The sequence below is a fragment of the Lepidochelys kempii genome, chromosome 2 (genome assembly GCF_965140285.1).
Source record: "Lepidochelys kempii isolate rLepKem1 chromosome 2, rLepKem1.hap1, whole genome shotgun sequence".
In the NCBI taxonomy this organism is placed as follows: domain Eukaryota; kingdom Metazoa; phylum Chordata; order Testudines; family Cheloniidae; genus Lepidochelys; species Lepidochelys kempii.
In genome coordinates, this window is record NC_136381.1 from 122,779,030 (window position 1) to 122,791,102 (window position 12,073).

Here is a 12,073-nt window from a genome sequence, read left to right on the forward strand (position 1 = left end):
CTCTGCACAAGTTCCATCTCGGTTCAGAAAGTCCCCCTTTGAGTTCTGATTCCATTAGCTCCCAGGCCTCATCATCAAAGCCTGGCCTGACTTCAGACTTGCATAGGACTGAAAAAGTCAGATTTTCAGAGAGAGGAATATTACTCCCCTGGGAAGAGCAGGGGGAACATCCCCTTTTAGATTTCCCAGGTCCAAACGAGGTCCAAAACACCTCACTGCTCCTAATCAAAGAAGACTCCAAGCTGGACTCCCATCACAGTGGGGAGGGATCCTGTACATATTCTCTGAGGGTCCTTTTTTGAGTTTTATGAGTCTGAAAGAAAGTTGAGGGCTTCTTACATGGCTAGATCGCATAGGTATAGGTGTAGGCATATGTCCTGGTATCTTTGTCCCTGGCACCCGGGCCCTTTTCCACATAATGTTCCAAAATGGCCTTATTGGCACACCTGGGGTCTTCACCACACAAGGCATCACACTTCTGCACTACCTTCTAGGGTAAAAACCTCATCCCCTGCTATGTCGTCTTCATCTGCAGCTGAGGAATTGCTCCTGTTTTACCTGGATGACTACAAAAGTTTCCAAGATCTGCTCAGACATATAGCCAGTTCTCTTGAGATACCAGGCACAGGGAGAGGAGGTACAAACGACCTTACATAAGCTCTTGAATGTTCTTCATGGCTCTGTGCCTGAGCTTTTGGCACTTCCCATCAACAAAGTCCTTTTACAGCTGGCAAAGTATATCTGGCAAACACCAGTAACCATAAGTCTGACCTCTCTCTAGTAGCTGATAAGAGGTACTAGGTGCTGTCCACCAGGAAAGACTATCTACACTCATCCAGTATCTGGCTAGCTAGCGGTTGTGGTTCCTTACAAAAAGAGCAGACAGTAACAACCAAGGATGATTCTTGGACATAAAGAACCTAAGCAGCTTGATTTGTTCATACATAAATTATTTGTCTGCAGCCTGCAATTCTCAATTGCTGATTATCAGGCGGTACTGGCATGATATGGCTTCTTAAATTACAATAAATTGTGTAAGCTCAAAAACTTTTCTCTCCTACCAACAGAAATTGGTCCAGTAAAAGATATTACCTCACCCACTGTGTCTCTGTAATATCCTAGGACCAACACGGCTACAACAACACTGCATACAAAAAAATTCAGAATTTATTAACAAACTGCTCGAGAGAAAAGAGAGGAGTTTAAATTTTTGATCTCTGAGACAATCTTTGATTGCCAGAACGTCCTCTCAGGCAACTCTGAATGCTCCTGATACTGTGTCTTGATCCATGGTGATATCTGTTGTTATCCTGGGTCCCAAATTCTGGCATCTAGAGAGAGATGCATTGATCATGGAAGATCTTCCCTTTAAGGGCCTGGGTCTCTTTAGTACAAAAACCTGACAAGGCTCTTCTCTTATTGAAGGACTCCTGGGCCACACTCCCCTCTCTCTTGGAGTTTATATACTGGCTTCTGAAGGAAAACAGGGAAGACCACGCACTTATGCTAGACAGAGACCATCATCTGATATCTTTTTCCAAAAAAGAGCCTTTGCACCTACAACAAAGAGTTTTTAAGAAAAGAAGACCTTCTTCCTCTGTTTGGCTTCATCCCATTCTGTGTCTGTGTCAAAATAATCACTTTGACAAATTGGTAAAGAGTCTTTCTACTGTCAGTCTATTGAATCTACACCCTTCTTTTCGTGCACTTAGGAATCATCTGCAATTTTTCAGCTGAACCTGATAATCTTGGGCTGCTGGGTCTTTGAAATAGTCTCAGTCAGATATTCACTACAGATGCATACTATGCCTATCCCTGCTCCCTTCTCCTTCCCTTTTAAGGGGCTGTGCTCATGAGACACTGTTGTATCCGGAAGGGGAGTCCTTTCTGTCTCTCTGAGCAATAGAAGTTGTTTAGCTAAAATTCAGGGGGTAGGGTTTTTATTCTAATTACTTGCTAATACTGAAGAAAAAGTCAGGATGGCGACTAGTTTGGAATTTGAGAAGGCTCATTATCTTCAACCGACAATTCAGAATGGTAATGTCTTACATTCAAATCCAATCTCCCTCCACCTCACCACTTGGCTATTGGCTCGATGTCAGAGAGCTCATGTTCCTCAGATGTCCAGAACATCTTGATCCAAAATAGAAAGGATTCCATCACATTAACATATGCTGCTAAATAGAAGAGATTCAGGTTATGGTGTGAATAATGATAGTTACATTAACTCCTGCATCCCTCCTGTCTTGGACTTACTAGCTTTTTCTGAAGAATTCAGAGCTATCTGTTAGCTTTACGTGCTTCTAGCAGTCATTTCTGCATATGACCACAAGCTCCAGAGCCCCATGGTGTTTTCCTAATGCACTATAGTTAAGTTTCTTCAGGGCTTTATTCATGTTTTTCCATTGGTAAAGGAACTTCCTCCATGGGACCATAATGTGTTCTTGAAGGCTTAATGAGCCCTCCATTTGAACCTCTGGCAAGCTGTTCATGGTTATTTATATATGGAAAAAGTCCTTTTTTAGTAGCAGTCACATCAACTAGAAGAACTGGTGAAATGCAAACTCAAATGGCAGGCCCTTCTAGTATGATATTTCATAAGGATAAGGTATCACTCACACGCCATCCCAAGTTCTCACCCAAAGTTCCGTTTGAACCAAATGATTAATTTATCAGTATTTTTCCATAAGCTACATTCTAATCAAGGGGTGTTTGACCAAATCCCTCAGTGGTCTCCTCAAAGCTACTTATAGCATTTACTGACCGAATAAAAGGAAGAGTGGTATCAGCCCAAAAACTATCCAATTGGGTATTGGGATGTATTAGGGTCTGTTATGAGCTAGCTAGATTAGATCCTTCCTCTCAGATTAGAACTCACTCCACTATGGTTTGCGCAGCTTCATTGCAAATCATTCCCATTTCAGACATTTGCAGGGCAGCTACTTGGGATTCAGTCCATACTTTTCCTAGACATTATTCCCTGGAAGCACTGAGGTCTGATGCTTCTTTTGGCAGATCTGTGCTGCAATCTTTAAGTAGATTCTGTGCGTCGTCCTCTTTACATCAGGTTACTGCTTGTAGGTCACCAAGAGTGGAACATTTGTGGACAAGCACTTGAGGAAAGAAAACTTACTTAACTTACAGTAGCTGGAGTTCAAGGTGTGTTGTCCATATATATTCCATAACCTGTTCCCCCCCCCCCACCACCACCCCCACCACCACCCACCCACCCACCCACCCACCAGAATTCTGAAACATCTGGATTCTGTGGTGATGAAGGAAAAGAATGGCAGTTGGGTCCACACTGTCCTTTATGCTCTCTGTATGGGAGCAGAACACCTAGGGCTTATGCATGGTCCCAATGGATACTGATGGCCAAAAGACTCCAATGTCTAGTGTATGGGGTGCATGTGCAGCAAGATTAGAATATATGGACAACACATCTCAAAGAATTCCAGTTACTGTAAGGTAAGCAACTTTTCTTTGCTATATGTTTTCTTGGTAAATTTATTTTATGAGTATGTTCTACCTGATTATATTGTAAATTGTTGTGAGATATATATATATATATATTCTATTTTTCTCTGAAGGTATCTCTTTGCAAAACCCTGATTAGCCTTGCTTTGGAAGGACTGTCATATTACCATACTTATGACAGATTGTTCTTGGGCATAAGTGTTGTCATGGGTTTTGTGGGCTGGACATCTTATGTGATTTTGCTGATTGTCAAGACACATACTAGTCTGACTAGGAGTACCCAGGATAATAAGGTAGGTTGAAATATGCAGTGATGTTGCTGGCTGGTTAATTAGCAATTTATACATACATGTATCGTTTGTACAAAAACAGTAGACCAATTGGTACCCCCACAAGCAAAGCTGGAGTAAAAGATCCTTGCCAGCAGAAACTACTTGTAGTTTGAGGGAAATCTCCCTCACCAACCTTCAGGTACGGTTCAGGACATCTGAAAAGATGGGCCATTGTGTAATGTATGAGGAGGAGACCTGGACAGATCCCATTGCTTCTAGTTGCAATAGGTTTGTAGTTCACTGCAACTGTGTACATTGATTCATTAAATTCAAGAAATACAGACCATGTATCCATATTTAACCAGGTCAGTCTACACATCAGTGGAGACTCTGTTAGCTTTTTCATGACACTGCTCTTTTCCCTCCTCTTTACCAGGTTTCTTTTGTTCTTTTTTATTATAATTTTACTGAGATGAATTTCAGTCATAAGTTCTCTGACTGTGTTTTCAGTATTTCCCCCTGCTTGTCATTCATGACAATGCATTAGAAATGTAGTGTGGATGTATTAAAGGAAAACTGCTTGTATTTTGCTCAGTCACATTCTGAAACCACACTCTGACACGTTTCTTTCCATGTACAGTATTGGGCAATGTATTTGGAAATGAAGGCTTACTTCTCCCTAATATTGGCCTTTCTAATTTAATGCTAATGATAGCCGTTTTGCTGGTAATGCTGAATGAGGTAGGAGAATATAAACTAACTTCTCCCTTTTTTCATATTGGCTTAACATCAGAAGAACATAGCTGTGTAAATACATATTCACCCTTAATTCTAATTATTTAACATTAAAATATCTTGTGATTGTTAATCCAGACTTCTATTATATATATATATATATTTCTTTCTAATAAAGGCAAAAAGAAAATCTTACATTTAATTTCTTTTTTACCCCTCTGTGGCAATTTAAAATTAGATTTTTCCGAAGCTGAACAATTCCATTTTGGCATTTGCAAAGCATATAACCTGTTCCACTAAAAGACTTTAGTTGTTGTTTCACAGATCAGCCCTCTCTTTTTGTCTTGCACTCTCACTCCTGATTTGCAGTGCATCAGAGATACAGAAAGTACATTTAGAAATAAATAAGAATGACTGATTGCCACCAAGTACAGATGCTTAGGAAATCATCTTTTTCATTCAGTCATCAGGAAAAGAAAAGACCTTTAATCTGAAAAGGTGAACAGAAAATTTTTACTAAAAGAAGGTTAACACCTTCAAAAAAATCTTTCAATATTTATTTCAGAATAAAAAGGCTTGTTTCATTTTTTAATGTAAATGAGGATCCGTGCTCAATTAGCATCTTTACTACTTCTAGTAAATTACTGTGAGAAAATTCCTATAGTGAAAAAACCCAGCCCTTTTACTGTCTGTGGACTGAAATGAGATATTCTTAGCATTTAATAAAAATGATCAAACAAAATGGAAAAATATTGAGAAATACAATACTACATAACTTCAAAAAAGGTTTTTTGTTATCAAGTATCTGAGAAAGTATTCAAAAACACTGGTTATAAACAAACAAATTCAGAATATTAATAGCTCTTTAAACAAAAACGTATTTTCTTTTTTTAATCAGTGTAAAATTGTTTTAGAATTGAAAATTGGTATTCATAGTTACCATTGTGACAGGGTCAGGCCAGATGGCTACAGGAGAGTGATAGAAGGCAGATTTATTAGCCCCAGTTTAAGTAGTTCCCTTTTCCCTGAGTCAGGTAACAAGGAAAGTTCCAGAACAATCAGAAACTTTCTGGAAACAGTTAAGGCAGACAGGCTGATTAGAACACCTGCAGCCAATCAAGAATCTGCTAAAATCAATTAAGGCAGGCAAAGAGGGCACCTGGGTTTAAAAAGGAGCTCACTTCAGTTTGTGGTGCGTGCGAGGAGCTGGGAGCAAGAGGTGCAAGAAGCTGAGAGTGAGAAGGTATACTACTGGAAGACTGAGAAGTATAAGCATTATCAGACTTCAGGAGGAAGGTCCTGTGGTGAGAATAAAGAAGGTGTTGGGAGGAGGCCCTGGGGAAGTAGCCCAGGGAGTTGTAGCTGTCACACAGCTGTTGCAGGAGCCACTGTAGACAGCTTCAATCCGCAGGGCCCTGGGCTGGAACCCCGAGTAGAGGGCGGGCCCAGGTTCCCGCCATCCCCCCAACTCCCTACTTGATACCGGAGGAGTTGACCTGGACTGTGGGCTCCACCAGAGTGGAAGGTCTCTGGTCTGTTCCCCGATCCACTAGGTGGATCATCAGAGACTGCGGGGATTGTTCTTCTTCCTTTTCCCCATGCTGGCCAGTGATGAGACTAACTGAGTGAACGGCAGATTTGAGCCATGAAAGTGGCCAAACTGAGGGCTGCTGTGAACCTCTGAGGTGAGCAAATCCGCCAATAAGTGCAGGACCCACCAAGGCAGAGGAGGAACTTTGTCACACCATATATTTATGGGGTCCATAGAATAAAGTCAAGTTTTATATTTAATTATTCTTGTAAAAGAAAGTAAAGAGCCTTTTGTATCCATAGTCTGCAGATTTTCACATATTGTAGTAACCAGCTTTTTCCAGTAGAACCATTTCTTTCAGTTCAGACATACAATTAGTAGTTGGTGGTGAGAGCTCTGCTTTCCACCATAAAGTCATTAGCTTTATGGCTAGTATCAAAGCTACATGAAGAAATTGTTCTGTGTAACTAGACTATAATGGGCAAATAAGCTACCCATATCACAGTTTTATGATCTTATGGAGCTGGTTCTAGACTCTGGCTGGCTAATAGGACTGTTTACATTAATCATCTCCTAAAACTGTGTGTGGCTTTTCATGCTCCTCACAAAAACACTTCCCCTTAAAACAATGTGTTATTTAATTTAGGAAGAATTATAGGTTTATCAGTTTTTCCTATTTTTAAACATCCACTGAAAATGTAAATCTCCTTTCACCTGCAATTTGGAACCAAGTAGTGGAGCCAAAAGATCTATTTTAACATTTGTGATAGAATGAGTTGCATTAGGTCAGTTTTCAATGTGACATATCTTATCCAAACTTAATATGACATAGCATGCCAGAAATTCTATTTTTAAAAGTCATTTAGATCTGATACTTCCCATCAGCTTAGAGAGAGACAGTTTTATGTCAACTACAGGGGAAAGAAGAGGAATGAATGTTTTACATTAGCTACCTGGACTCCTCTCCCCTACACGTTTAATACGTTTGCATATTCCACTATATATTTTTACTCCTCAAAGAAGTTGACACAACTTATAGAAGAAAAACAATAGATAGGGTCATTGGGGTTTTTTTAGGCTTTGTCAGCATATAATGTACCAAAGACTGCCCTTGGATCCTAAGGCTTTTGCATGTTATGTCAAGTTGTAATGGGCTTCAGAACAAAAATATTTAATAAAACTTTAAGCTTTCAAATATCAGAATGTTCCCAGACTACACTGAGTGGTTCCTGAATCAGTGTAAATAAAAGCTGTGACAAGAAAGGAAAATGCTTATTTAATGTTCTTCTTTGTAGACATAGAAGTGATGATGTACACTAGTGCTATTTTAAGTGTAACCTACCAGTTTAGAAAATTTCATCCATTTCTAAGTGTACATCAGAGTTTTATATTTTCTGAAATTCCTCTTTCATACAGGCACTTTATTCAGCAATAAATAAGCACGATAGAACAATCTGCATTCTCTCTTACATACTAAAAGGAATATTCTCTTTAGGTTATAAATTCTTTGGCAAAGCCCAATTGTTTTTAAATCATTAACAGGGCTAGCTGTGTGTAGAAGCTTTTAAACAATAGTTACCTATAGCTACCTCTTGTCTATAGTCTTATACTTAGATTTTAAGCTCTTCGGGGCAGGGCTCATCTTTTTTGTGATGAGTTTCTGCAGTTGCTAGCGCAATGGGGCTAGGGCTTCTAGTAGCTTTCACAATACAAATAAAAATAGCCATGTCCCTTGATTTCTTGTATGAACATCAAAATCCAAAAAGGTTTAGAAAAAAGAGGATTAATATCAAATAAATTAATTTCAACAAATAAATGCAAACTTGAAGCCTCTTCTTGCAGACCTGCCTTACACAGCAAAACCTTACTCACATAAGAAAAGGCTGTGGAGAATCAGTTCATAGTTCCTGAAAAGAGTGTTGGATTTTTCAATAGCAATTAAAGAATTTTATTCCAGTTCGATAACTGAAGTTTTTTCTCCTACTAATTTCTTACACAAAAGAAACAAATGTTCACATGGAATTTTACGTTGAAACCTTTGGACATAGTAACTGTTATGCAAACTTGGGTGCTAAAATTTATTTTTCTAAATGCATATTTAGACACCTAAATAGAAGTGTCCTTATTTTCCAAAATATTGAGTAATTGTAACTCCCTTCGATAATTAAGTACGTTGTGCATGCACAGATCAGTGTTGTATGTACCAGTTTGTGCACACTCATTTTTTTCACGCGCACTTTACTGTAAGTCCTTTTGCTTGAAAATTTAGCCCTACATGTCTAAATGCCACTCCTAAATATTTTTCTGCCTGGAAACAGTATACATTGAGCTGATGAGCTGCCTTGTACATTAGTGTAGCTGCTTTCTTGGAATAGTATTTAATGTACTGTACATCAGATAACTGGGAAATAGTATTCTGGAGTTTGAAATGTTAGAGTATTGTTTCAGGAATGTTTATAGAAATCATTTGCATTTCAGGCATCTACTGTTCTCCTCTTGTATGGTTTTGCAGCTACTGGAGTATTAATAGCTTTTTTCCTGCTGATTCAAACCTGTCCATGGACATATTACATATATTGTCTGTTACCGGTACCAGTATGGTATGCAGTTGTGAAAGAGTAAGTAAAGAATCAAGCTGTTTCATAAACTCCTCTCGCTCCTCTTCTACGCCCCCTCCCTTTGTTGACAATCAAATTATGCAAAATCGTTGAGAAATGTTTTTCTTCCTTTTATGAAGTATTCATTTTCCAGGACATTCTAGGACATTCTTGTTTATCTCTCCCTAGCAGTTGGAGTGGGGTTTCCAAACTGACAGCTATATTTGGCCCTTCTAGTAGATACCTCTTCTACTTGGAAATTTTTTCGACCAGTAAAAATGGTCTTACACTCTCAAAAACAAAATAACATTGCAGGGTGTGGGAGAAGCTGCCTCTAGAGTATTGCCTCTGGAGCAAGTTTCTGATGTGTTGGAGAGGAATTTGTAGAAACTGATTTCATAAGTTGGACAAAAAAATTTTCAGTGATTTTCAAACTAAGTCCGATCCTCCAATGTGCTGAACACCAGCACCATTCAGAATCAGGCTCTAATTCTGCAAAATTGGTTGATGGTTCTGGCCTATGCTGAAAAAATGCTCTTGATTATGGAAATATTTGTAAGTTTGCGGTTGCCGTTACCTGCCTGACATCATGGCTTTTTGTATTATTCAAAGAAAACTGGACAAGCTCCTGTTGGCTTTTAGTAATGACCTGTTTAACTAGACACTAATAAAGCTAACCAGGTATATTTTTTTGTCAACACTCTTGAATTTTGTTGTCAGTTTCAGTGGATGCTGAACTTAATGTAAATATTCTTAAGCTCTGTAGTCTATACAGATGAAGGTAGTTCTGATGGTTTTAAAATAGTGTGTAAAGTTAAAAAAATGAGGGCTGCTTCTGAGCACTTACACTCTTAAAACTCCTAATTTATGGCAGTGATCCTGTCTAATTTGTTTAACTAAAGATAATGATTATCCTGTGCTATCTTCCTAAACAGATTCAGAGTTATTCAAGACCTTGTGTCATTGCTCTTGGTATTTCCTCTGGGTCAGTCTATTGGATTCTTAGGAGCTGGTGCTCTGGGAATTGAAATATTAGTAAGTACTTAATTACTATGTATTTATAAAGGACCTCATTGCTAGCTTTTTATTTGCTTGAGGAAATGTTGCTTTTATTAGAGTTTTGTTTTTCATTTTCTTATTGAAATTTTTTACTAGGTTTTCAGCTTTTTCTACCGCTCTACACTTACTGTTGGTCTCATTGCCTTTGCTGGCTGGCCATTGATCACACGACTGTGGGCTCAAGCAAAGGTACAGTAATGCTTTGCCAAAAGGCATTAAATTGATTGGTAGTTGGTTACCTTTTAGTAAATGGTTGGTCTCCTCTTTTGGACTGTGGTCTCCTAATTCTTGTTCCTGTAATGCACTTCCTGTTATCACTATAATGGCTGACATCAAGCAGGGCAAGATAATGCCACGTTTCCCAGATCTATTGACGTTACAGTTTTATAGGCCAAGCAGTAAGGGTGCTGACCGACCAGTGCTGCCATGACACTTGACTGAAAGCTTATCTTGACTGTAGTGTATCTGCACTGCTTTTGGTAGTTACCGTAATGGGCCAACAAATTGGTTGGGAAATCCAAGTTTTCTGCTGAAGTCTAGTGTCCCAGTTAGCTGTGGCATGCTGCCATCCTGTTTTCAGGCTAGCTTCAGTGTTACCAGTGTTCAGTTGTTGTATTCTATGATGTAATAATTATAAGTGCTTGGGATAAAATCCCACGAAAATAGTCACGAAACATGCACAGATATTTTACTAAAATGTAACAGTTTTATAAACATTGAGGTCTTTAGAGGAAGCTTACAATGATTAGCCACAATACTGTAGCCATGTAGCTATTTAATAAATACAAATATTTCTTGAAAATTAATGTTTAAAATAGCTATTATAATAATCTGTTGCTGTTTCACTAACTCGGTAACCAAACAGTGTGCCTCGTCTAACCTCTGAAGCTGCCATTGTGCTAATGTTTCCCAGCAAAAACTCTAGTCTGGTGCTGTAGGGTGGGAGTCAGGTGGCACAGTTTCCACTTGAATGCATGGGAAAGCTGCAGCTTTCGATGTCCGCCATCACTGTTACTTTATTCAGAAACCTTTTTAATCCAAGAAACACTGCAAATTTTAAAATGTATTATGACAACCTGAAAAATCCTTGTTTTCTCTTGTATTCAAATGAGAGAGATTCCTGAGTCTTGCTCTGCATTATAAAACTGTCCAGGTGGCAGCTTTCTATTTGACTGTTCATAATTTTTAATTGTATTTAAGACCATTAATGATTACTTGTTCTTCTGAGTAGTTATAGTGTAGAACAGCTATCGGCAACCTTTGGCACGTTAGGGAAAGCCGCTGGCGGGCTGGGATGGTTTGTTTACCTGCAGCGTCTGCAAGTTCAGCTGATTGCAGCTCCCACTGGCCATGGTTTGCCGCTCCAGGCCAATGGGGCCTGCAGGACGTGGCGGCCAGGCCTGCACCGCTTCCCGCAGCCCCCATTGGCGTGGGACGGCAAACCTGTGTAGAACATCTGTGATCATATTAGTTTTATTGGGATCTCATCTTGCGTTTCACTCATTTCCATAAAGTTATAGATAAACCCAGTTTTCTGAGTAACAAGTTAGCTCAAAAAGAAAAGGAGTACTTGTGGCACCTTAGAGACTAACCAATTTATCTGAGCATAAGCTTTCGTGAGCTACAGCTCACTTCATCGGATGCATTCAAAGGCCCCAATTCAAGAAAGCACTTAAACACACTTTTACTTTATTTTCCTCTTGATTTCAATAGGACTTTAGAAATTATTTAAATGCTTCCCTGAATCAGGGTCAAATGATATATTATTAGCTCAGTATAGCAAATACAGAAATGTTTTCTTTGTATAGTCAATTTTGTCTGCAGGCATGATTTCCAAAGATGCTGTTGTTTGTTTCTTTGTTTTAGGTAACAACATTGAGCTGGACTCTATTATGTTTACTCTTGGCAATGTTTCCCTTGATGCCTGTTGTAGGAAGAGAGCCTAATATTTCTCTGGTGTAAGAACATTTTTTTGATTAAAGCTCTTTATTTTTCCATTTAATATTCACAAATTTAGGCTGAGTTTTGTCATAGGTGAACCACTGTATTATTGAAAACCAGCTGAGGCAGATATTGAATTTAAACAATGTGATCATAGATGCCTTAGTTATTCATTAATGTGAATGAGAATAGACTTTTAATTTTCCTGCATTATTTCAAAGAAAGATACATCCATTTGCTTAGCAGTGTTCTGTAATTTCATGTAGAGAGAAGCTTTTCTCACTTAATAAAAAGTGCAACTAGTATGTGAAAATACAGGAATTAATTAAAGGAGGATATTCATTTGGGTGCAAACATGGTAAATAGCATTGACAAACTTGAAAAAGCATTTATCCAAAACCAATTTGTTTTGACATTATCTTTTTTAATTCCCATATCTAATTTTAAGTAATTTGTCATTG

The 12,073-nt window shown here is 38.6% G+C and overlaps 1 protein-coding gene across 8 annotated transcripts in view; it reads left to right on the forward strand.

The window, feature by feature from the left end:
* The window catches only part of PIGN (phosphatidylinositol glycan anchor biosynthesis class N), a 169,918-nt gene that overhangs the window by 102,211 nt on the left and 55,634 nt on the right, over window positions 1-12,073 (forward strand). For 7 of the 8 annotated variants that reach the window (XM_073332239.2, XM_073332240.2, XM_073332242.2 and 4 more), the window contains 5 exons: window positions 3,591-3,770; window positions 8,494-8,633; window positions 9,548-9,647; window positions 9,768-9,860; window positions 11,538-11,629. In XM_073332239.2, the coding sequence (XP_073188340.1) occupies window positions 3,591-3,770; window positions 8,494-8,633; window positions 9,548-9,647; window positions 9,768-9,860; window positions 11,538-11,629 (605 nt within the window). The remainder of the gene's footprint in view (window positions 1-3,590; window positions 3,771-8,493; window positions 8,634-9,547; window positions 9,648-9,767; window positions 9,861-11,537; window positions 11,630-12,073) is intronic. The other variant, XM_073332244.2, reaches the window with a different exon arrangement.